The sequence below is a fragment of the Tenrec ecaudatus genome, chromosome 1 (genome assembly GCF_050624435.1).
Source record: "Tenrec ecaudatus isolate mTenEca1 chromosome 1, mTenEca1.hap1, whole genome shotgun sequence".
Classification (NCBI taxonomy): domain Eukaryota; kingdom Metazoa; phylum Chordata; class Mammalia; order Afrosoricida; family Tenrecidae; genus Tenrec; species Tenrec ecaudatus.
The window spans coordinates 153,943,010-153,964,423 of record NC_134530.1 but is presented as its reverse complement, the minus strand read 5'-3'; the positions used below and the strand labels follow the sequence as shown (position 1 = coordinate 153,964,423).

The 21,414-nt window shown below is 43.6% G+C and overlaps 1 protein-coding gene across 2 annotated transcripts in view; it reads left to right on the top strand.

The window, feature by feature from the left end:
- GDAP2 (ganglioside induced differentiation associated protein 2) overlaps positions 1-21,414 on the top strand; it is a 55,394-nt gene that overhangs the window by 10,071 nt on the left and 23,909 nt on the right. For both annotated transcript variants that reach the window (XM_075560032.1, XM_075560041.1), the window contains exons 3-8: positions 1,756-1,895; positions 6,535-6,688; positions 7,051-7,139; positions 14,019-14,095; positions 15,316-15,475; positions 18,401-18,554. In XM_075560032.1, the coding sequence (XP_075416147.1) occupies positions 1,756-1,895; positions 6,535-6,688; positions 7,051-7,139; positions 14,019-14,095; positions 15,316-15,475; positions 18,401-18,554 (774 nt within the window). The remainder of the gene's footprint in view (positions 1-1,755; positions 1,896-6,534; positions 6,689-7,050; positions 7,140-14,018; positions 14,096-15,315; positions 15,476-18,400; positions 18,555-21,414) is intronic.

Below are 21,414 nucleotides of genomic sequence, written 5' to 3'. Positions count from 1 at the left end.
TTGTTTTAATATTGCTCTGGCTGCATGCCTTTTAGTTCACTCCTTTTTTAACAAACAGGTTCATTGAGATATAATTCACCCATCATGCTACATTGATTTTAAATGTATGAAGCATACATATCTCTTTAGTCAGAGTTATGCAGTTGTCTTTATAATCAATATTAGAATATTGTATGACCCTGCAAAGAGACCCCATTCCCATTGACAATCACTGGCCATTTCCCCTAGTAGCCCCCACACTCCACAACTACTATTTTCTCTATTGTGTTTGCCTATTCAGAACATTTCCTATAAATATAATCATATATATGTAGAATTTTAAAAAATTTAATTTTAAGTTTTAAAATAATTTGCTTTCAAGATATTTTCATGTTGTAGATCTATTAATATTTTACTCTTGTGGCCCAATAATATTCCATTATATGAATATGCATAATTTTGTTTATGAGTTGATGAGCCTTTGGGGTGTTTCTACTTTTTTTCCCTTAATAAATCATTTTATTGGGGGCTCACATGTATATTATAACAAACCATACCTCTGTTAACCTCAAGTGGACATGTACAATTACTGGCTTCAACAATTTCTAAACATTATCGTTCTTCTGCCCTTTGGTATCAGCTCCTCTTTTTTCCCTTCCCTCCCCCACCCTGCCACCCCCACGAATCCTGAATATATTATGTATTGTTATTATTTTTACATACATTACACCATTCTGTCCCTTCACCTGTTATCCTGGATTTCTTCCCCTGCGGGGCGTTACTCTGCTATCTTTGCTATCCATCCCCCCTTCCCTCCCTCCCTCCTTCCCTCTTCCCTTCCCTTCCCCTATCCTCCTGCAACCGTTGCTCCCCTTAAAGTTTATGCAGGGGTTGGTCTTTCCTGAATGCCCATTCTTAAAAGATCTCGTCTGTGAAACTGCCTATACACTGGTCTAGCTGGAATTGGGAGATTGGACTGAGAAAATAGTGGCTTGAGAGAAAGTTGTGTATTTCACTGGTGCTAAACTGCCCCCTGGATACATCTGTGCAGGAATGTCCAGTTATCCACGATGGCCTCTGGGTCTCTAGCTGGACTCCTTTCCATTACCTCAATGAGGTTGTTTTAAATATTTGGAAGTCTAATGTCTGTTCCAGTTGACATCATATATGCTGGTGCTTTGTTGCTGCCCTGCTAGAAGGCTGCTTGGTTGGCTTCAAGCTTTTAAGACCTGAGATGCTATATATTTTAATAGCCGGGCACTATCAGCTTTCTTCACCACATTTGCTTATGACCCAGGTTGTCTTCAGTGATCATGTCAGGGCAGACATTTATTATAACAAAGTATTCTTGTGCTGAGGGATTACTTAAGTAGAGGCCCAGAGTCTACTGCCTCAATGTATTGCCATATAAATATATATATATGTATGCATTCATATATTTACGGATACACACCTCTGTTTGTACCTCTATAAATAGTTTTAGTTCCTAGTTTTTTCCTCTATTTCCTTTTACCTTCCTCCTATCCCACTGTCATGTTCACCCCTCATTTGCCTCTCATTAATTTTCCGGCTAGATTACGGCTGCTCCACCACTACCAGGAATTCTATTCTCCTCCGCCATCAATTTCAGATCGTAGTTGTTCCCCTGCTGGTGTGGGATGCTTTTACTTTTTAACTAATATGAATAATGCTGCTGCGTCTAAACTCCATTTAAACCAACTGCCATACTTTCACCTCTTTGCCACACCTGTTCTTTATTGTTTTGTGTTTCATTAGGAAAGGGGATGTGGCAATACTAAACTGTACAGCCATTGTGAATACCAGCAATGAGAGCCTCACTGATAAGAATCCTGTGTCAGAAGGTATCTTCATGCTCGCAGGGCCTGATTTGCAGGAGGACCTCCAGAAACTTAAAGGTGAATGCAGCTTGTTTATTGGTTGATGCATGCCATAGAGTTGGTTTCACCTCACAAAAGACCCTGCTCTCCGTGGAAGAAGTGGTGCTCCATACTGCACCCTCCTTAAAACCGTTGTGATGGTTGAGCCCATTGTTGCAGCCAGGTGCCAGTCTATCTTGTTGGAGATCTTCCTCTTTTTCGCTCACCCTCTTAGGAAATGTTTGTGTTGCTTGAGAAATATGTATTTTGATATTCTTTACCTTGAATGAGCATAATTTGAGCTTACAGAGAAAATAATGTAAATGTAACTGCTCTTCTGTTTAAAGAGAAACAGCACTTGAAAAACTCCACAGTGTGTTCAAAGCCGAGCTCTAAGACTTTGCTGTCAGCTAAATCCATCATGTTTCTAAGTGTTTTTAATCGTTTTATTAGAGGCTCATACAACTCTTAGCACAATACATACATCATCAATTGTGTAAAGCACATTTGTACATTCATTGCCCTCATCATTCTCAAAACATTTCCTCTCCGCTTAAGACCCTGGCATCAGCTCCTCATTTTTTTTACCCTCCCTCCCTGCTCTCACCTTCCTCATGAACCCTTGATAATTTATAAATTATTATTTTGTCATATTTTGCCCTGTCTGACATCTCCCTTCACCCACTTTTCTGTTGTCTGTCCCCCAGGAAGGAGGTCACATGTAGATCCTTGTAATCGGGTCCCCTTTCCAACCCACCCTCCCTCTACCTTCCTGGTATTGCCTTGCCACTGGTCCTGAAGGGATCATCGGCCCTGGATTCCCTGTGTTTATAGTTCCTATCTGTACCAGTGTACATCCTCTGGTCTAGCCAGACTTGCAAGGTAGAATGAGATCATGATAGTGAAGGGGGTGGGGGGCGGGGGGAGGAAACATTTAGGAACTAGAGGAAAGTTGTATTTTTTATCATTGCTACATCCCACCCTGTCTGGCTCGTCTCCTCCCCGAGACCCCTCGCAAGGGGATCTCCAGTGGCCTACAAATGGGCTTGGGGTCTCCACTCCATACTCCCCCACCCCACCCCCCATTCACTATGGTAAGATTTTTTGTTCTGATGATGGCTTATACCTGATTCCTTCAACACCTTGTGATTGCACAGGCTGGTGTGCTTCTTCCATGTGGACTTTGTTGTTTCTGAGCTAGATGGCCGCTTGTTTACCTTCGATCCTTTTAGACCCCAGACGCTCTACCTTTTGATAGCCGGGCACCATCAGCTTTTTTCACCACATTTGCTTATGCACCTGTTTTCAGCGATCATATCATGGAGATGAGCACACAATGATATGATTTTTTTGTTCTTTGATGCCTAATAACTGATCCCATCTGCACCTCATGATCACCCAGGCTAATATGCTTCTTCCATGTGGGCTTTGTTGCTTCTGAACTAGATGGCCGCTTGTTTACCTTCAAACCTTTAAGACCCCAGATGCTATAACTTTTGATAAGTGGACACCATCAGCTATTTTCACCACATTTGCTTATGCACCCGCTTTGTTTTCAGCGGTTGTGTCAGGAAGGTGGGCATCATAGAATGCCAATTTAATAGAAGAAAATATTCTTGCGTTGAGGGAGCACCCGAGTGGAGGCCCAATGTCCTGCTACCTTAATACTAAACCTATAAATATATGCACATAGATCTATTTCACCATCCTCATATGTAAATATATTTGCCTATGTACTTGTCTTTATCTAGATCTCTATAAATGCCCTTTGTTTCCCAACTCTTTCCTCTATTTCCATTGACTTTCCTCCTGTTCCGCTATCATGCTCAGTCCCCACCAGGGTTTCAGCCATTCCTCTTGGTTACATTACCCTTATTCATGCCCTACCAGACCTCCCACGCCCTCCTCACCACCAATTTGGATCCCTTGTTTTTCCCTTGTCCCTAGGTTTGTTAACACCACTTCCTTTCCCCTACCTCCCCCTATCTCCTGTCCCCCCGGAATTGTCAGTCCTGTTATTTTCTCCTTCAGATTGTTCACCCTGCCTATATTATTTAGACAGACCTGAGGAGATAATAACATGCACAAAAACAAGACAGCAATACCAAGCAACAATATACAACAAACCAATGACAAAAAAAACAAACAAACAAAGAAAAGCTTGTAGTTAGTTCAAGGATTGTTTGTTGGCTTTTAGGAGTGTTTTCCAGTCCAGTCTGTTGGGGCACCACACCCTGTTCCCAAAGTCTACCTTCAGCATTCCCTGGGGACCTTGCCGCTCCATTTCCTTGCTGTTCCACTCCCCCAGTGTTTTGCCTCAGTGTGGTGGGATCAGATCGGGTGCAATTCCCACACTGTGTCTCCGGTGTTGTCCTCTGTAGAGAGCTATGGGTCAGTGAGGGACGTCATGTCTCATAGTGGGGCTGGCCATGTGGTCCTCTCTGTGGACTGGCCACTCTATTTGGGGTCATTGTCCTCAAGGCCTGCTGGGCATGTTTCTAAATTTTAAAGTGACGATCATCGTAGCCAGTTGGCTCTTGAGTAGTATATTCCTGGCTGTGTGCTTTCTTACTCTGATAATCCATGTAAAACAACTGTCACCACTACAACTAAAAACTTTTACCGGGAAGATATTGGTAGAGAATGTTTATGTACTTCTACCCATGAAGTGTTGCACTTTTGACATTCAAATGCTTTATTTAATAGCAGAGTTCATAGCGTTAGTAAATCTATTCTCAATTTTATACTTAAATTATTTTTGCCAGAATATTTTTCCATAAAGATTTTTTTGGAAGTGGGAATAGGAAAAGATCAGTTTGTTTAGAATCTTATGTCCCTGCATTTGCATTCATTTTTAATCACCAACTAAGCAATGCTTTGTAATGGTTATTTGAGCCCAAATGAAATTTTATGAAAATCAGTCTTATTTTATTAAAAAATGTATCTGAAGTACAATTTTTTAAAATGTAAACAGCAAATCCCGCTGTATAAATCTTGTTTTCCCTGACTTCTTTCCTTAAATACTGACAACTGCTTTCTAATCTAATAAAGTGTTAACTGAAAGAGAGGATATGAGTTTTGTACGGCAAATTCACAGGGAGTAGAAAGCTGGGAGGAACAGGAAGAGACATTGGGTGATAAACTAAAGCGTTCTAAATATCTAGACTGACTAGAATTGTGAGCCAAAAAGTGTAAACTTAAACATGGATGAATATAAAAATTTTGTAGCTCTTTCAAAACATCAAATAATCAAAACTCAGAATGAGGGGAGCCCAGTTTGACAACCTTCCTTATATATGTATTTGCCATCTCTTTAAAGTAGCATTTCATCCACTCCATTGTTCATGCAAGAAATCTTGGTGCGTACTCCTCTGGTTCCTTGAGGCTTCCCCATCCCCCACTACCATGAGCCCAGTGCGGCTTCTCAGTTCCAACTAGACCGGAACATGTGCACAGGGATAGAAAGGGATGGGGGCTCACGACACAGAATCCAGGAACAGGAGAGGGAACAGTGAGACCAGAAGGGTAGGGGGAGAGGAAGGAAGGAAGAAAGAGGGAACCAATTGCAGTGATCAACACATAAACCATACACTCCTCTCCGGGGGGCGAAGAGCAACAGAAAACATGGGGGAAGCGAGACAGTGATCGGTGTGAAATATGAAACTAGCAATTTAAAATCTATCAAGGGGTTATAGGGCGCGGGGGGTGGGTGGACTGTAACAGGAGCTGATAACAAAGGCTCAACAGAAAGTAAATATCTAGAAAAGAATTTAAAGGCAACATATGTACACATTTGCCTGATGCAAGTGACGTATGGATTGTAACAATAGTTGTAAGAGTTCTCAAATGATTAAATAAAAACAACTTTAGTGCAAATTGACCTCGTCCTGTCCTTCACATAAACTCTGCCAGTCTTAAATATATATTGAATCTTTTTATGTGTACTTCAACTAGTCTATCCTACTCATCTGCCTACGTTACTACAGTGTCCCAGTTCATCTCCCTAAGCTGTTGTCATGCTTCTTAAAACACACTAAACAAAGACCCCTGGTGGAGTAGTGGTTTATGCATTGGACTACTAACCACACCATCAGCAGTTTGAAACCATCAGCCAGCTCCAAGAGAGAAAGATGAGGCTTTCTACTCCCATAAAGATTTACAATTTCAGAAACCTACAGGGGCAGTTCTGCTTTGTCCTGTGGGGTCTGTGAGTTGGCATTTACTCGGTTGATGGCAGTGCGTTTGGTTTCTGGAACACACTTTGCAGTAGGTGTTTTCTTTCTTAAGTTGTAGATTTCATCTTACTGCTCCTGTTTTAGCCCCTTTTCAGTTTAGAATACAGCCTCCACTACTTAAGCTGCTCTTCAGACCCCTGAAGAACTCATTTTCTCTCTAGTCTACTCAAGCCCCTCTCGTTTCCTTCTGTATAATGTTTTTTTTGGTGAGGTTTTTCTGCTTCGTGTGTTCTCTCCCGTTCTTTTTGTCTGAGTCTGTTCACACCTACTTTGTGCCCTCGCTGTCTGTTTGGAATGGAATGCACAGAGGTCAATACTTGTTTTCAATCCATGTTTTTCTCAGATTCATGGACTTTCCCAAAATTTTAACTTTCTCTGTGGTTGTGCTTTGTTGGGTTCCTTCTGACTTCCCTGTGATGTATTTATGCTTCCATGGTTTCCAGGTTGCCGGACAGGTGAAGCAAAGCTGACCAAAGGATTTAATCTCGCTGCCCGGTTCATCATCCACACAGTGGGCCCCAAGTACAAGAGCCGCTACCGCACAGCTGCCGAGAGTTCCCTCTACAGCTGCTACCGAAACATACTCCAGTTGGCAAAGTAAGGCTCGCCAGTCTCCTGGCTGCCGCATGCTGCTCAGAGTGAAATGGCCTGGTTTTACAAATAAAGCCTCGCTTTGGAAGTGGACTCTTTAGGGGAACCCTGTTTATAAAGCTATCTTTTTAAGCAAAGGAAAGTAAATGGAATGGATCCAGTCTTTACATGGAAACTATATCCCTGATACGGTGCGATTACATTAGATGTTATTTATTGAATAACTTAGGTTAGCTGTTGTAGGTTTGTTGAGGGGGGTGGGTGGGAGGGAAGAAGAGATTGCGCTGCACTGTGAAGTTCATTATTGTGTGTGCAGTATTATTGGAAATGTTTTCACTGCAGTTTCTGTGTGTTCTTGATGATTACAGAGAGCAGTCGATGTCTTCTGTTGGATTTTGTGTCATCAACTCTGCAAAACGCGGGTACCCTTTAGAGGACGCCACGCACATCGCACTTCGTAAGTAATACTGGAGGTTCTGTATGCAGAGAGTCCTGAAAATCTGACTTACCACACATGGTAGCCAAGTTAGGAGTCTCCGTGGGGCACAAGCGGGTAAGCATTCAACTATTAGCTGGAAGTTGATGGTTTTCAACCTCCCTGAAGTGTCTTGGAAAACACAATTGACCATCTGTTTCCAAAAGACAGCCTGGAAAACCACGTGGTGCAGTTCCACCCTGCACAAGTGGGGTTGCCCTGAGTGCGATCAGCTAGCTCATCGGCGTCTGACAGCAACAGTGGTGCCGTTAGTTATATAGCCAGAGTAGGGTTCTGACTTCCGCTCCCTGCAAGGACGTCCTGCTGAGGAGACGCCGGGCTCTCCGTTGACTTTTGGGGGTGACATTTTTGTTCATCTGAATGAAGGCATAGGAGACTTGCATGTTAGCTTTGAAAATGTTATCAAGCTGAGAATGTTGCTCACAGCACTGGCTAATAGAATCAGAATGATGTGAATGAGCTAAGTTAATAAAGCTCATAATAATCTTATTTCTATAGCCCTTTGGGGCTGAACCAGCAGCTTTCACCTGTGCTATTTAAATTTAAAACCCCACGTGAAGGGTCAAGATGAGCCTTGGCTTATTCATTACGAACCTCCATCAGAGAGAAAAATAAGGTATTGAGCTCATAGAGTCCACAGTCCTATGCAAGTTCAGATCATGTCAAGAGTTTCACACACACAGTGCTAGGTGTCCTGTCTCATGGGACACTGGCAACCGGAGGGCATGCCTTTTGAAACGTTAGTGCGCTTTCTCCTAAAGAAAGTCAGCTCTGAACAGTTAGGACTCCCACTGTCAAGTACCTGATGGCATCTCATTGAAGGTTCCATCTTTGCTGCTCCTTGAAAACACCACTTCCAAACGACATTGAGTACAGAAGACTACACATGCATACAATGTTCCTGTTGTGCTGAGACTGGCTAAGAACTCCAACTTTAGAGTGCAGGTCTAAGGCCAAGCTTTGAAGGGAGAAATGTTGGGCCTGTTTGAATTACGTCTATATAAATCAAAGCTATTCTTTTAGTGAACTTCATATTACAGGCAGGCTTCACCCAAAGGTCAGTACGGAGTCTCGTTTGAGTCTGAAACTATACTTGGTGGTCTTTAGTAACACTTTTATCCCCTAGAATCTGAAGACCAGGATCTGAGTTTTATATCAGCCCAGAGTTGTGAGTGAAATTGAATAGGTAAATTGGCTATTAGGTAGCTTAGAATTTAGGGTGAGGAATTATTCGTAAATAGCTATTTTTGAAACTAGACTCCTTAAGCATTTTTAGTAAGTTTTATGTTTTGTGGTTTTCTTATACGTGCACTATATAAACTGAGCTTGAAGAAGGGAGCTTGCGTTTCACCGTTGTAATTCCAATAATTCTGTATGCCAAGAAACCTTGGCATATGGTACTTGCCCATGAAATATGTATGAAATAAAGGGATAAACCCTTAATTTTTCTTTAATAAACTTTTGTTTTAGTGGTAGGGCGTTGGTTTTACAGAGGTTTGGCAATTTTGTATGTTTTAAGAGTTGTGCAGACTTGAAACATCCAGGCCTTCTGAATCCGAGGACTTCGGTGGTGCACTACTGTGTTACAAAAAACCACACCACTACTTTCAGGTAGAGTCTGCCCTAAAGCAACCCTATAGGACAGAGTGCAGCTGCCCTGCAGGGTCTCGAAGGCTAGGAATCTATTTGGAAGCAGACTGCATGATCTTTCTCCTATAAAACATCAGGTGATCAAACCACCATTCTTTTGGTTAGTGGCCAAGATCCTTAACCAAAGACTGTATCTATTGAGCAAAGACTGTATCTATTGAGCAAAGACTGTATCTATTGAGCAAAGACTGTATCTATTGAGCAAGACTGTATTGAGCAAGACTGTATCTATTGAGCAAGACTGCATCTATTGAGCAAGACTGCATCTATTGGGCAAAGACTGTATCTATTGAGCAAAGACTGTATCTATTGAGCAAAGACTGTATCTATTGAGCAAAGACTGTATCTATTGAGCAAGACTGTATTGAGCAAGACTATCTATTGAGCAAGACTGCATCTATTGAGCAAGACTGCATCTATTGGGCAAAGACTGTATCTATTGAGCAAAGACTGTATCTATTGAGCAAAGACTGTATCTATTGAGCAAGACTGTATCTATTGAGCAAAGACTGTATCTATTGAGCAAGACTGTATTGAGCAAGACTATCTATTGAGCAAGACTGCATCTATTGAGCAAGACTGCATCTATTGGGCAAAGACTGTATCTATTGAGCAAAGACTGTATCTATTGAGCAAAGACTGTATCTATTGAGCAAGACTGCATCTATTGGGCAAAGACTGTATCTATTGAGAAAGACTGCATCTATTGAGCAAGACTGCATCTATTGAGCAAGACTGCATCTATTGAGCAAGACTGCATCTATTGAGCAAAGACTGTTTCTATTGAGCAAAGACTGTATCTATTGAGCAGACTGTATCTACTGAGCAAAGACTGTATCTATTGAGCAAGACTGTATCTATTGAGCAAGTCTGCATCTATTGAGCAAAGACTGCATCTATTGAGCAAAGACTGCATCTGTTGAGCAAGACTGCATCTATTGAGCAAGACTGCATCTATTGAGCAAGACTGCATCTATTGAGCAAGACTGCATCTATTGAGCAGCAGCCTGGCACAGGAGAGTTCGTGCCTTTGTTTTGTTTTTCTAACAAGGCTTCAGAAGCTCCCTCAACACTCTTAGCCTTTGTAACCCTTGCTCCACTCGCATAACTTGAGTTAAATCCACCTTTTATGCTTTCGTTTCTTTTCAAAATAATTCTGTGTCTTAGAATTTAAAGGAGCAGCACTGTGTTGTAAACAGGTCTCTAATAGGCAGTCTAGAAGACCGGGTTTCCGTTCCAGTCTACGGTCCAACTCTAGCCCATCCGGGACTAGAGTTCTGCAACCAGGGGGAATTTGAGCAGAAGTTGCTAATAGCAGATAAGTAATGGGCATATGGGATCTTTTTTTTAATCGTTTTACTAGGGTCTCATACAACTCATCACAATTCATACATACATCAACTGTGTAAAGCACATTTGTACATTCATTACCCTCATCATTCTCAAAGCATTTGCTCTCCACCTAAGCCCCTGGCATCAGGTCCTCATTTTCCTCTCCCTCGCCCTTCCCTCATGAACCCTTTAAAATTTATAAATTATTATTTTGTCATGTCTTGCCCTGTCCAACATCTCCCTTCACCCACTTTTCTGTTGTCTGTCCCCCAGGAAGGAGGTCACATGTAGATCCTTGTAATGGGTTCCCCCTTTCCAACCCACTTACCCTCTACCTTCCCAGTTTCGCCACACTCACCACTGATCCTGAAGGGATCATCCACCCTGGGTTCCCTGCATTTCCAGTACCTATCTGTACTAGTGTACACCCTCTGGTCTAGCCCGATTTGTAAGGCAAAGTTGGGATCATGATGGTGGGGGTGGAAGGAAGCATTTAGGAAGTAGGGGAAAGTTGTATGTTTCATCGTGGCTCCATCGCACCCAGGGTATACAGGATCTTAGTGAAGCAATTTGTAGGAATTTACTTAGCCAAAGGAAATAAATGCCCTTAAGGTGAGCAAGTTAAGCTATAACTTATAAGGCTCATTTGGTTTATTAAACCTTAAATCAAGTAGCACTCCCTAAAGAATAAACACACCTGCACACCACCAGACAATTGATGCCTTTGCTCCTGCACTCTTGAGCATGTGGTAAACAAATGACTTGTCCACATCCATTGCACATAGCGGTCAAGAACAAATCTAATGATGTAGCTCTGAGGTTTTAGTGTCAGAGCTGCCTTACTTAGTAAACATGAATAGAAGTTTATTTCACTGAAGCTTACTATCTTCCAATAGATGCATAGAGATTTTTAATCCTTTAAATTTTTTCCCCTTACTTCATGTATTCTCCAAAAGAAGCCTGACGAAACGCCCACATTGAAATAAAGTTCTCAGGTCATTATTCCTCCTACAGAAGTCTGAGTGACTGTAGAGTGTGCCAGGCCATATGCTGGACATAAGAGGAGGCCAAATGAGACTCACTGCCTGCGCGTGAATCCTGAGTCAGGCTGACTCTACAGAGCAGGTCAGAACTGCGAGTGTGCATTCCCAGGCCTGTAATTTTTTTTACTAGAGTAGAAAGCCTCATCTCTCTCCCAAAGAGTGGTTGGTGTTTTAAACTTCTGACACCAACGTTAGCAGTCCAACGAGTAGCTACCGAGTCACCAGGGCTCCTCATAGGCAGGTACAGTGGTGGGCAAAAAAAACGATCTTGTTGGCTCTCCTTGAATTTCCAGGTTGGTCATTTTAATATCCCAGGTATCATTCTCCTCAGATAAAAGCTATTCACCAAGTGTTAAATGCATGGAATTCTCACTGATTGAGGGGCATTGTGCACAGGTGAGATTGGTGCTCACTGATTGAGGAGCATTGTGCACAGGTGAGAATGGTTCTCACTGATTGAGGGGCATTGTGCACAGGTGAGATTGGTGCTCACTGATTGAGGGGCATTGTGCACAGGTGAGATTGGGCTCCGTGGAGCAGCACTGGGCTGGCAGTGCTAAACCATCATCATCAGACCATCAGCCTCGTATTCACCTCGTGCACAGTTACTTTTTCTAAGTGAGCTTGTTGAGAGAATGCAGTGTGGTGTCTATTTGACGTATGTTCCATTTCATAGCAAATGCCACACGTGCACGCATGCTAGGAAGCTGACTCCTATTTGTGAACATTAAAACTGTTATGTGTGAACTCAGAGAAAATCTAATTTGGGCAGAAAATTTTTTTTAAGCAACGCAGACTGGAAGGAGAAAAAATAACTCGTCTGACAGAGTTAATGTTTTATCAAGTCCTCAGTAGAGGAGCCTTTTTCCTTCAGTACAAATTTAAGTGTTTGCTTTTGAGATGAAGGAGACCTGTAACATGTGGCTAAGCGGACCATAGAATGTCAGTTCAGTTAGGCTTGAACGCTTCCCTTTCCTCGTGTGTGGTAGGTAGACCTTGGGAATGTCACTGAAAATGTCCTCAGCCTTCACCTTGCTCACAGTCTGCCTACAGATGCAGCCTGCCCAGACCTGGGTGACAGGCTCACTCACAGAGACATATTCCGAAATGCCGTGGGGCACAAGCAGGGTCTGGAGCTCGGTACCAGGAGCGAGCTCTGGGACGGTTTCAGCAATGAGCAGGCAGGAAAGAGCGGTGCCGCTGATCGGGAAGCCCCCTCTGGGACCAAGCGCTCCTTCCCCGTTGGCTCTGGGTCCCTGCAGTGGAATCTAATCAATGCGCCGGTAGTGGGAGAAATAGAAAATAATGAGATTGAGAGGCGATTCGTGGAACCTCGTCAAAGGTGAGCAGAGGTGTAAGCATCATGAACGTCAGTGGCATATTCTGAATAGAGCGAAGAAACTAATTTAACTGAAGCTAAAGGTTTGTGTGAGGAATAATTGGAAGTAGGACTAAGCCAGTGGGTCTCAACCTTCCCAGTGTCACGACCCTTTAATACAGTTCCTTATGTTGTGGTGACCCCCCAACCATAAAGTTATTTTCATTGCTACTTGATCACTGTCATTTTGCGACTGTTATGAATCAGACGACTCCTGTGAAAGGGTCGTTTGACCCCCAAAGGGGTCGAGAGCCACAGGTTGAGAACCGCTGGACTAAGGGGTGGGCAACAGGTTGAAGTCAGAGTGCGAAGAGCCGTGCTGGAGACCTTGAGTCTCAGCCTGTAAGCACTGCAGAGCCTTCAGACACGTGTCATAAGGAAAGTCATCCCAGGAGATAACGCTGGCAACAGCGAGTTTGTAGCTGGGAAAATAAATGGGGAGAACTTACTGTCAAAATAAAAGTGAACATCGAGAGTCTGAACTAAGGCACCTGGAATTGGATAGGAAAAATAATAAAGTAGATCAATTAAAATTACAAGGTGAAGGAAGGGGTGTAGGAAGAATTGAAGAAAATTGAAGATTTTAGACTATTTGTGTGTTGGGTATCCGAATTCATGAACAAGGTAAAGAAGCAGGCTTTGGAGTGAGAACACGGACCCCAAGTTTTGACGACTGGGCTCAGGTTTGGACAAGTTGAAGCCTAGGTGAGCTAGCTGGGCAGATCCGCCATCAGCATTTGGAAGAATGCCTAGCCAGTAAAGTAGTGCACTCAAGAGAGTGTGTACATCAAGCAAATAAGCGTTGTCGGGCACAGATATTTAAGAAGATGCGGAGGAAACAGTTGTAAAGGAGGCCCAGGTGAGTGTGTGATCTAAAGCTAGCGGGAGTTCCAGAAAGAGGAAAGGCTGCTGAGACTTAAGTATTAGGAATCTTCAGGGGCAAAAAAATTCAGCATAACAGAAATGAAAAGCAAGTATTTCAGCTTCATTTTGGTGTGGGGTTTTATGGAGGGCAATAAAACACTGATCAGGACATCCAATCCCGTAACCAAATTGTAAGAAAGACTTTTGTACTAGATTAATCTAGACAAAGAAAGGGGCCCCAAGAAGTAAGATTAATATGCTGAACAAGGGAGAGGTATGGCCAGGCACTGTTTTATATGTTAGAAATACAGCAGTAAATAAGATGGAGTCTTTTCCACCGCTGGGCTTTTATTGTGGTGCATGGAGTAGGCAGGGCCAGGAGGATCAGCAAAAGGCAAGAAGATCTCTAAAGTGGCTGTGATGGGGCGCTGGGCCAGCCTCACATTTGAGGTGTCCCTGGGCACAGCCCACAATGAAGTGGGACTACCCATGGCAAAAATGAAACCAAGAGTGGAATTCTCTTTATGCAGAGATGATTTCTTATTTATTGATTAATCCTGTTATTTTTCTTAGGCACTGTAAGGAGATTTCTGGAGATTCATGGCGAGACCATTGAAAAAGTAGTATTTGCTGTCTCTGAACTTGAAGAGGTATTTTATTGATTATGTCACATTGTTTAAATCCTTTTTTATACCTTTGCTGTATTATTTATTTACTGGATTGTTGATGAGATTCTCTTAGACATCAAGGTACTTAGAGTGTATTGGTGGAGGTCGACAGTGTAGACAAATTAGGATAATTGTGATAAGTACATTGATGGAGACACGGGAAGGATGGAAACACTAACACCAGCCATTCATGGTGTTAGGAAATACTTCCTTAAGGAAGTGGTAGGTAAGTTGAATTCATTCTGGAAGATTTGTCAAGGTGACAAATGGCAATAGTCAATCCAGGCATGTAAGTAGGAATAGGAAAGGGTTGAGCATTTTTCTTTGGCATATAATTTGAATGTGAAAGTAGCAAAAATAAATGATAGTCAGGGACAACATTATGTGAAAAATTCTGTGTCGCACACTGCAGAAGAGTTTTCAGCAAACATGCTGTGAATTCGTTTGTATCTGCGGTGCAGGGAGGAAAGCTGGCAGCAAGAACAAGAGTGCTTGTGGCTGCCATGCTGCCAGTGAGAAGTGAGTTTGCACTCTGGGCAGGTGGCATTGTAAAGGTATTTAGAAAATAAATGTAACTGGAGTTGGGGGTGGATAGACTATGTAGGGGAAAAGACGGGAGTCAGGGATCAGTCTTAGATTTGTAGCTTGATTGAGAGACAAATGCGACTATGCCACGACAGGTAGAAAGGGGAAGGGTTTGGGGGGAGGAGCAGAGGAGATGGAAAGTTCTTCTCTGCCTCTGTTGAACCTTAAGGTCAGTGGAACATCAAGGGCAGATGATTGGCAGGCCTTTATTTATACCAGTTTGAACTGAAGAGTGAGGTCTAGAGTAGAGAGTTGGCCCTTGTCATAGACGAGGACACCAAGAGCTTGTAAAAAAATAATAAAGGTGATGAAAAATTAAACATGCGACCAGTGGATCCAGAGGGCATGTTAGGGACTAAGGAGGTGGCATCATAGCTGAATCTTTCCAGTTTGTCATAAGTAGAATAAAGGCAGGCGATGGAGGCAGGACTAGCAGGACTTGTGAATTCCAGGCAACCTTGTGCATGACTGGCTACCAATATACTGATCTCTCTAGCCGAGGCTCCGGTGGGGTTTTAATTTGTGTTGGGGGCTGTCGTAACTCTGTGTGAAGCAGCCCAAGCTCCACTATTGCTCCCTCATGGTTTTTCACAAAATATCTTGCTTTCCTGACACAGGCTACCTACCAAAGGCTGCTACCTCTGTATTTCCCAAGGTCGTTGGAGGAGGAGAGCCAGTCGTTGCCATACCTGCCTGCGGATATTGGAAATTCCGAAGGGGAGCCTGTAGTACCTGAACGGCAGATTAGGATAAGTGAAAAGCCCGGTGCTCCCGAGGGTGCGTTTTCCTTTTCCTGGTGTCCCTCTTGAGACTGCACATCTGTCCCCACAGCAGTAGCCATCCCAGCTTGACCTTCGGGCAGTCCTCTGGGTGTGTTACTAGGATCAGCGCCAATTCAGAAGTTTCAGTCCTGCTGTTTCTGTTACTGTTTTCTACGCACGAGGACATGTTACACACGTGCACACGGATGCTATGCTACGTTGGTGGGAGGCAGCGGGCAGTGATGGTAGCGCAATACCCTCACCCTCACCCAGCGCGTACTTTGGTGCTGGGGGCTGTCAGGACAATAGTCAGGTACCTTTTCATCGGACATTTTAAACATCAGCAGAGACCTCTGAAAGCCATGTTTGTTGTTGTTAGTGCCATCAAGTTGGTTCCGACCTATCGGGACAATATGCACAGCAGAATGACACTCTTCCTGGTCCTGCACCACCTCACAATGGTGTCCATGTGTGAGCGCATTGTTGGGAGCCATGGTGTCAATCCAGCTTCCTCAAGGCCTTCCTCCTCTTTGCTGTCCCTACCAAGCAGTGTCCTTTTCCAGGGAATGATCTCTCCTGACAACATGTCCAAAGTAGGTAAGACAAAGTCTCCCCATCCTTGCCTCTAAGGAGCGCTCCAGCCATACTTCTCCCAAGACATCTGAAAGCCATACCTGACATAAAACAGATGGTATTGATGAAGAATGTTTTAAATACCATGGATGGCCCAAAGAATAAACAAGCCTGTCTTAGAATAGACCAGTCCCCAGAGGACGTCGTGCTTGGTAAAGTAGAAAGGCAATGAAAGAGAGCAAGGCCCTTGACGAAATGGATGGACTCAGTGGCTACAGTGGGCTCAAGCCTAACAGCTGTGAGGTTGGTGCAGCACCACGTGGGCCTTTGTTCTGGTGTGCATGGGATCGCTGTGAGTTGGAGCCTGTTCCACAGCCTCTACCAACAGCAGGTGCCACAAGTAGCTTGCTCTTCAGTGCTAACCTGAGGGTTGGCATGGGAACCCACCTGGTAGGGCTATAGAGTTAGAGGCCCGGCCACCTGCTTCCCTTTCCATTAAAATCACCGCCAAGAAAAACCCCAAGGTTCTACTCGGCATACGTGGGGTCGCCACGAGTCAGAATCAGCCAGAATGCAACTAGCGACAATAATAAATAGGGAGGCAAGAGAATCATAACTATTTTGTTTCTTTAACTCATGTGTTAGGTCGAGCATGTTAGGATAGCAACCCTCTTGGATCTTCCATATGACAGCTTTACTGAGCTCTCATGAGGACCCATTTAAAGTTATGAATCCATTTAACAAGGCATGCCTGACAAGCTTCCGTTCTGGGACTTGATGGCGAAATTTCGTAACCTAGGGAATTACTGTGAGAGTCCTACTGTGAGCACTACTTTGATGAGTGAACATTACAGACTGTAATGGCTTTTTCGTCAGTGATTCACAGACTTCTACAACAGACTTATTCTAAAGGTCCGGCATCAGGCATTACAAACGGTGCCGTATCAGGAAATGTCTGAGCCATGGCTTCGGCTGGGAGGGAGGGGCACTGTGCATACCTGGTGGTGCTCCTCTAGTGGTGTAGCCTCTTGAAATCAGCTTGGCCATTTGGAAACCTGGCTCGTGCCCATGACTGAAGCATGCAGTGTTGTCTCCCTGAAGTCCATCGACGTTGAGTAGTGAGTGGCAAATCCAGCGCGAGATGGCAATGCTGGATAGGAGAGGGGAGTAGCTAACCCATTCGCCGCGTGGTCTCCTCCTATCTACGGTTCTCAGAGTGCTTGATCTGTGTTCCTGTCTCGGGAACATTGTTTGCTCATAGGCATGGGCCCTCGTCCTGTGCCATCACGTTACATCTGACGCAGAGGACTCCGTGTGGCCGAGTGGAGCTGCCCCAGACAGACGGCTTCTTTGGCTCTGATTCTACAGGAGCAGGTCACCAGGTCTCTTGAACAGAGCTCCTAGTGGGGTCTCTCCATCGATCTTGTGGTTGGTGGCCAGCAATTGTCCATGGGGCCACCAGGACTCCTTCGCTATAGGCTTTAATGCCCAGAGTTTCAACAGTGTGCTAAATCTCCTAAAATATGTGTCGTGGCCGGGGGTGGTGGCAGTGGGTATGTTTTACCTAGGAAAGGAAAGAGCATCAATCAAGATTGGTTTCTGATAACTAAACTCAAAATGACCATATAGTTAGGTCAGAATATTAACTCACTGGTTTATAGTAGAAACTATCCCTCATATGAGCCAGAATTGTTGATAGCTTGACCTGTGTAGAAAACTACCCAGGAAACTAAATTATAGTCAGCATGTTTCTCAAGGAACATGGATTATAACCTCTACCCTGGTCCATCCATCTCACAGCCAAAAGGGCCGGGGGGGGGGGAGGGGGGAGCAGAGAGAGAAGAGAAGAGAGATAGGTGTGTGGTGTGTGTCTCAGTCAAGCACTGCTGGGTCAAGGCTCCCAGACGTTTATTATGTGTGCTTTTGTTAAAGACTGTGCCACAGTCCGTCTCTAAACCCATGGACAGATAACGCCGCTGCCGTTTTGTCAAGGTCATACTCCATTCCTAAGGTTACACCTAGTTCACCTTGGTTTATTCCTGTACTCCTGAATTTTGTATCACATTCTGAAAATGCAAGGGGCCCTGCCGCCAACCACATGGTGAGTACTTTGGAACTGCCAGCTCTTCCACAAAAGGAAGAGGAAGTGTTCAGCTCCCGCGGAGATTTACAGCTCAGAAAATCCACAGGGGCAGCTCTCCCCTGCCCTGCAGAGCCACTGGGAGGCAAAATCCACTCGATGCCAATAAATGTCGTGGGGGAGTGTTTTGAGTCGCTTCACAGTCACCCCACTGCAGAATTCACCATCTAAGCGGATTGCCTAGTCCTCTCATCAACTCTGTAGATAATAGTCGTTGTATTGTTACAGATGACCAGGAAGAAGAGGAAGGCCTGGGAGTTGATCTCTCCTTCATCGGCTCTCATGCATTCGCTCGAATGGAAGGAGATATTGATAAGCAAAGAAGATTGATCCTCCAGGGACAGTTATCAGAGGCAGCCCTACAGAAGCAGCATCAGAGAAAGTAAGGCGAACTTTTTGGAACTGATGCCTACAACAAGGCTTGAGAAGCAGCAAGGGACAAGGAACCTCACATCTGCTAGAGGCATCTGGCTATGTAGATGTGTTCTCATTAGAATGCTGTCCCAGTTTAGCAGCTGCAGGAATGTGAAGTCGTTACCGTATGCGGTGACAGTTACTGTATGCGGCGGCTGCACTCAGGCGGCTCTCTGAGTACAGGAGTCCTTCCCCACCATAGTGTGGTGCCTGCATGTAAGATTTTAGTCTCATACACAAACGGCCCAGGACGGACAAGGGAAAGACAGAAACAAAATGTCTACTGAACCTTACTAGTTTATCATTAAAGTATTACTTACACTGTGTGGAATTAAAAGAACTTGATATCTCCCTCAGTCACCCCAGTGTCTTCACTCATTTGGCCCATTCTACTTCTTCCCAGTGTTTTCTTAGATAAGGAGATTTATCTCTGTGTCTCTGGGGAAGTATACGCAAGTATCAAACAGTCCTCGTAAAGTCGGGTCCTTCTTCAAGGCAGGAATAGGAATAGACGACAAACGCCTTCTATTTCACAGGTCAGCAGAGGAGCTGGAAATCTCAGGGCTGAGAGGAGCGTGGACTACCATAATATAATGCGTGTACTCAGCATCTGATAGGTGGAAACTCTTCCAATGGATGACTGCTCTTTTCCCGCAGGACTGAGCCGTTCATGACCTCCTTTACCACCTAGTGTTGATCCATGCTATTCTTTTGACTGAAAGACACTCATCCTTCAATGTTTTCCCATCTTCCAATTTTCAACTCCGACACTTTGTCTCCTAAATCTGAAAAGGGCCTCCCCGGCACTTGGCCAGTGTTTGAGGCCTTGATCACCCTATAGTGCAAGGCCACCTGCTTGTCAGTTCCATCAGTCATGTAAGAGTTGAAGAGTCCTTTATAGAATTAAAATACCGGGCCCAAGGTCCATCATCTTCTCTTTAAAATAAAATAAATTAGCCACTAGAGGGCACCAATGAACAGCTTTTCCAAAAGCTCACTGTCAATTAGATCTTTTCAGTGGTTTCTAACCTTGACTGCGTGTCAGAATCATCTGGTTTAAAAAAGGGGGAAAAAAATTGAATGCATTGCCCAGGCAGCCTCTCAAATGAGTAGGGTGGGACCTGTACATGGATTTGTATTTAATGCTTTCCTATATCATGTTCAAGTGCTTCTAGACTTGGGCATCGCTTTTGATCTAGACACTGGTTCTCAAACTTTCTGGTTTTCCAACAACTTGGCGCTCTGAGAAATTATTGAAGATCTCAATGAGCCTTAGATTACATGAGTTATAACTGTCAATAGTTGCCATCTTTGGATTTATTATTTAATATATTGAATATTGACAGGGATAATAAACCCACTGTTTTGTGAAAATAGGTTTTTTTTTTAAGATTTAGTGAAAAGAATGGCACGGTTTTACATCTTTGCGAGTCTTGCAAACCTTTTAATGTTCAGCTTAATAGGAGACAGCTGAGTGTGCATCTCTGCACTCAATCTGTTGCAGTAGTTGTTTTGGTTGAAATATATAAAGAAAATCTGGTCTCAGCTAAACAGTTGGAAAGAGGAAGAATATGTTAATTGCTCTTTCAAATAATTAGAGGATATTCGTCTTTGACACTAAACCAGAACTCATTAAATGGTAGCTTCTTATATTTTGGTTGCAATGTGCAGTATAAAACCATGTCTGTGAATTTTTGTACTCTCGTATTAAAGTCCGTTGATCTGTTTAGTACTTTGAATCATTCTGTTAACCCTTAATGATGCTACAGCATGATGCATTGATCATTTTTCAAAAATAGTTCACTGAAGTGTTCCCGTCATCCATACCCTAACACAGTATCTAAATAGCTGTTCCCACCTCATTCCTTAGAGGAGTCTTTTATGTATAAGGAATTGTCAAGCTAGTGATAATGGATACAGATTCACAACATCTGTGTGTGTATGTTTTAAGTTTAAGTTTTATCATAGAAAGTAAATACTGACGGTGCTTTTTCACTATCACCGCAAATGTCAGCATCATGAAAAGACAGTGTGGAATTCATTTTGATGTCATAGACTCCCAGAGTGAGTTCTGAGAACTCTTCTGGGATGTATGGATTGTACCATGAGAACCACTGGGTGAAAAGCGTTTGGGAGGCCATCTGCTACAGCTCCCTGAAAGTAGACCATATGCATTAGGGTCACCAGCGTCGCTGCTGGTCAAGCTCACATCAAGCCTACTGAATTAGAGCTTCTTTGAGAAGAACTTCGAAGGCTTCTTTCTATGGTGTTTTAGATGACTGTCTTAGGCCTTCCGTCACTGATCTGGGCCAAGCTTTGGTCCCAGAGAGTGTTTTTTTAAGTCATTGCTAACTGAGGGAGTCTTCAAAGTGACTATTGCAGCATTTCTCTCTCACATACCATCTTCACTTCAGTTACACCAACAACTATGGAGAGATTTGGGCAAAGCATCAGATTTGTTGTATTTACATGCCAGGACTGCATTGTCATTAACTTCTCAAATCACTCACTCACTGGCTGTTTGTCTGTCTCTGTCTCTCATGCACTCACACTCATGCATGCATTCATATCGTTCTCACATCTAAGTTTACCTGGGCTGGATGTCTATTTCACTTAAGAATGACAAGCTCGAGTGAATATTAACGTGATTCTACACTTGTTGGAAAGAAGCCCTACCACAAGGCTGGTGCTAGGAGAGCAAATGAGTACTTTGTGGAGGATTGTCCTTTGTGTGGATGGAGGGCTTCTTGTGAAGACTCAAATTTGTTACACACGTGACAGTAGGCATTCAGTCCTGAAACACTGAACCCTTCTTCTGTGTAAGGTGA